The sequence below is a fragment of the Pistacia vera genome, unplaced genomic scaffold (assembly GCF_008641045.1).
Source record: "Pistacia vera cultivar Batoury unplaced genomic scaffold, PisVer_v2 Contig1047, whole genome shotgun sequence".
In the NCBI taxonomy this organism is placed as follows: Eukaryota; Viridiplantae; Streptophyta; class Magnoliopsida; order Sapindales; family Anacardiaceae; genus Pistacia; species Pistacia vera.
In genome coordinates, this window is record NW_022195079.1 from 19,291 (window position 1) to 24,109 (window position 4,819).

The following is a 4,819-nucleotide window of genomic DNA, read 5'->3' on the forward strand; positions in this document are numbered from 1 at the left end:
TACAACGAGATCATGGCAGTGAGATAATGTGGGATTGCACCAGCTACAGAATGCAATGTTATTTTTTTTTTTTTTTTTGTTTTTTGCTGTGGGATCACACACGTTCTTACCATCTTTAGGCGACGGGGAGACGGAAGGTATCCCCCTTAACATATTTTCGGATCCTCTTGCCTCTTTTACCTTCCTCGCGGTCCTATCCTATCACTTTTGCCTCGGCAAGGTTTCGTCTCGATAACCTTGCCGTACACTGAAACTTATTCACTGAGATATCTAATAAACGTATGGCATCTTAATGTCCTTGGTGGGCGCCTTTGCTTTTGGGCACATTGGTGGCCCTGATGATGATTCACTACTCACTTGATAAGTTTTCAGTTAGGCATATAGGTTGACTGGGTTTGCAAGTCGCCGCCGCTTGTCATCTTTATGAATCTTGGATTTCAAACTTATTTTCATCCATACGTGAACCTTTGCCTTTGATGTAGCTGAATAATCAAAGTTCAGAGAGAGTTCAGGCTCTAAGGTCATTAGTCGAGTGAAACCAGTCATAATACTTTGGCAAAGCCATGGTAATGTACATTACCCGAACAAAAACGGTTTTTATCTTTACGGAAACTGTGCTTGTCTGGATGATCTCGAGCGAGTGTTGCTCGTGAAGGCTTATCAGCGCTTTGATCACTTGAAGCCTCATCTCGAGAACTGGCTAGGCCACCCTTCATCCGCTTATGTTCCTTCGTCGAGTGTCGACGATTATCTTCCTGAGTGTGTTTTCAGAATCACTGAATTTGAGCTTAGCTTTATGTATGATACACTCTTCACCAAGGCGCCTATTAACTATTTCAGGAGAGTTTTTTTGGGTCGCATCCTTTGCATCGGTTGTCTAGCTTTTGGTTTAAGTGAGTTCTCGATCATGTGCTCAAAAGCCAATGGGAATCTCTTAACTCATATTGTACCCATAACCTGTGAATCATGGACGTGCGTAATTTTATTTTTAGATACCTTGATTACCTTTGTGTTGCTTGTTGGAGCTATTGCGCTTGAAATTTACGAAATGAAGCTGCTTTTATGCTCGGATTGGGCTATAATTCACAGTATGCTACCAAATAAGGATAAATTTATGAGCCGATTTCTGAAAATTGTTGCTCCAAGGAATCCAAGTAAGAAGCCTAGGTGGTCCGATCGTATGTATCAATTGAATTTACTAAGCTATTGTCTCGAAAAAAAGATGACGCTTGGTAGATTGATTAATCATGGTCTCAAGGGCGTTGCTCACTATAAGGATCACAAGAAGTATCGTGCTAGGCAATGTATTCACATCCCTGTAAAGTTGAAGATGTTGATTCTAGAATATATGAAAGAGGTGAAGAAGAAGGGAGATCAGCCTTTTTACAAAACTGGGGAATGGAAACTAAAAGTATGTAATTGTCTGAATGAACTCAGACCGAGTTTTCAAAAGGTTTCAAGTTCCGTAGCTTCGGGTTCCGCAGATATTGGCCCACAAGCCGACACGCAAACAATTTCAAGTTCCAAAGCTTCAGGTTCCCCAGATATTGGCCCGCAAGCCCACGAGCAGACAAGTTTCGGCAAGGCCATTATTATATGGCACATCGCAACAGATATGTGCTTTTATTTAGATGATTGTCAGCAAGATCATCACAACCAAGATGTGTGCTTCTTTTTAGATGATGGGCAGCAAGTATGAATCTTCAAGCCCGGCGCAAACTAACCAAATTTTTATCGGATTATATGATGTATCTTCTGGCTATGCGCCCTGATATGCTATCTGTTGCCACTGGAGACATTCTCTTTCGCGGTGCTTATGCGCAAATGAAGAAATTTTTGGACCCGGAAATAAAAAATAAAGCCAGGTTGTGCAGGGATTTAAAAGAAGTAAGTGTGGACGAAATTTTTCGCCGAGGAGTTCCAAAGAACAATATGCTTAAATCAGATTGGAATGTACTGTCTGAAGTGAAAAAATTGGTTGAAGAATTGGAACGGAGAGATGCTGCAGAATTGGGAGGGAGAGATGCCAAATGGAAAATAATAAGTAATGTTTGGGTGGAAATGTTGTGTTATGGTGCTTGTAACTGTCCTTGGATGTTCCATGTAGAGCGGCTTAGGCAAGGTGGAGAATTGATCACTCATATTTGGCTTCTGCTTCAGCACGAGAAAGATACAATAAAGAAAAAGTGATTGTTCATTTTGTTTGAATTACTATTTGTTGTTGAGAGTGTTGTACTTTTTCATAATTAAGTGCTTTAGCACATGAAATGTAATAATGTTGAGAAACTTNAATGGACTTTTATGACGTATTCAAGGATGGATCAATTCTTTTTATGAGAACAACGAGAGAGGTAGAATGGGATGCAGTGGAGATCCAAACTCTATTGATATTGAGTTTTGGAGCGCAAGTCATTTGTACCTTCTTTGGCAATCGTAGAAAGTACCGCCTAAGATCCTTGAGCCGATTGGTTCTTTGGTTATCCTACTTAACGGCAAGTCCTATGGTAACATTGCTCCTTGGCAAGCTTTCTGGAATAGCTGTCACGGCTTATGATGTGCAAGGATCTTATGAGCTACTGCCCAACGACATATATGGAGAATATGGGTACCTAGTAAATTCGTGGGCACCGTTGCTTTTGGTGCAAATTTGTAGCCCAAACATAATTTCCTACTCGGTTGAAGATAATAAGCTAACGTTGAGGCAAGCTTTTGGACTAACCAGCCAAATAGCCATAGCACTTTGGATCTTTTATCAATCACTATTTGTAGAGGATGCACCCTACACCACAGCCCTATCTTTGTATGTAGCTGGAATAATCAAAGTTGGTGAGAGACTCCGAGCTCTCTGGTCATTAAGTAATAGTGAAAACGTGGTGATAACTAGTTTTGCAAATAGTGATATTCGAAAAGTGGAAAACACAATTAATCCTAGCTCTTGTTCCAATAATATCGTAAGTGGAATTTATTCTCATGATTTGTCTTTGCTTGTGAAGGCTTATCAACGCTTTGATAGATTGAAGCCTTATCTTGAGAATTGGCTAGGCCAATCTCCATCAATTTATCTTCCTTCAATGAGTGTAGACGACTATCTGCCTGAGGATGTTTTTAGAATCACAGAATTTGAACTTAGCTTTATGTATGATGTGCTCTACACCAAGGCACTCATTAACTATTCTAAGATAAGTTTTTGTGGTCGCATCATTTTCATACTTATTCTAAGCTTTGCTTTGTATACGTTACGGCATGACGAAGTAGATAGCATCATTACCATTGTGTCGTTAGCGGGAGCTATTGTGCTTGACCTTTATTTGATCATGGAACTTTTGTTCTCGGATTGGGCGATACTTCATCTGATGAAACAAAATAGGGGTGCATTGACCAGAAGATTGTTCATAATTGTTGCTCCCAAGATTCCAATTAAGAGGCATAGGTGGTCACATTGCATGGATCAATTCAACTTACTAAGTTATTGTCTCCATGAAGAGCCTACAAAGCTTGGTAGGTTGATTAGGAGAATTCTCAAGATCAAGGGCTACTACAAGGAGTACAAGAAGTCTTGTGTTAAGAAAGATATTCAAGTCCCTGAAGAGTTGAAGAAATTGTTACTACAACAAATGGAAGAGGTAAGAGCACAAAGAGGCTGGCAATCTTTCTCCAAAATGGGGGAATGGGCGCTTGAAAGATGTAATTGTCTCCCAGATTTCGAATGGAGTATTCAAACAGATTTTGGCACCCAAGCTAACAAGCAAACCAATTTTGGCAAAGCCATTATCATATGGCACATTGCTACAAATCTTTGCTACTCTTTAGATGATGGTCAACCACAAGGTAGCAGAACTCACTCGCAATGTGAAATGAGTAAAGTTTTATCAAATTATATGATGTATCTTTTGGCCATGCACCATGATATGTTATCTATTGTCACCGGTGACATTCTCTTTCAAGGTGTTTGTGCTCAAATAGGTGAATTTTTGAAGATAAAACAGTCAAAGGATGAAGCCACATTATGCAGGATTTTAGTAGAAGAACTTGTGGATGAAAATTATTTCCAAGGAATTCCCAAAAACAATGTGTTAACATCAGACTGGAATGTGCTCTTTCAGGTTCAAAAGTTGGTTGGAAAACTGCGAGAGAGAGAAGATAGATGGAGAATAATAAGTAGTGTTTGGGTGGAAATGTTGTTTTGTGGGGCTAGTAATTGTCCTTGGACTCTCCATGCAGAGCAACTTAGACGAGGTGGAGAATTGCTCACTCATGTTTGGCTTCTGCTTAAGCATGAGAAAGATAAATCCGATATTCTTTCTCGTGAATTGCATTCTGTGGCTTAAGAGTGTTGTATTATGTGTATGGTGATTGATTGTATAAAGAGTGTTGTTTTCACAACATTTTATGTATGTATATGGTTGAATAAAGTCATTCAGTTTTCATATAACTCGAAAGATTTAACTATAGTTTCTACTCAAAATAATCCTTTTTTTTTTTTTTTTTTTTGTCGAACTGGAAACAATTTGCCACAGCTACAATAATCTACCATAAATGTTTTGATTACATCATGTATACAGGTTTAAAATATTATGTAATCAACAGCTCCATTCCATTTGAATTATACGGATTTTTCAATTAACCGGAGAATCAAACCAATTCGTTTGGTTCTAGCTTCTTGCTAACCAACCCGATCGGTTTGGGTTGAGTTTGTCGGGTCCAATATTCAGATATTGTGGCGACTCCTAATTATATGCATGGACAGTATTTTAACTATTATGTATTAAGAAAGGAATAATTAAAAATGATATTAAGCGTTAGATATAGTTGGTATTAG

General features: G+C 38.8%; 1 protein-coding gene across 1 annotated transcript; it reads left to right on the forward strand.

The window, feature by feature from the left end:
* Nucleotides 1-2,284: 2,284 nt before the first annotated feature.
* LOC116127589 lies at nt 2,285-4,346 on the forward strand. Its single transcript, XM_031413231.1, has 2 exons — nt 2,285-3,017; nt 3,054-4,346. The coding sequence occupies exons 1-2, from the start codon at nt 2,292-2,294 to the stop codon at nt 4,326-4,328; spliced, it is 2,001 nt and encodes a 666-aa protein (XP_031269091.1). The 5' UTR covers nt 2,285-2,291; the 3' UTR covers nt 4,329-4,346.
* The last annotated feature ends 473 nt before the right edge of the window (nt 4,347-4,819 follow it).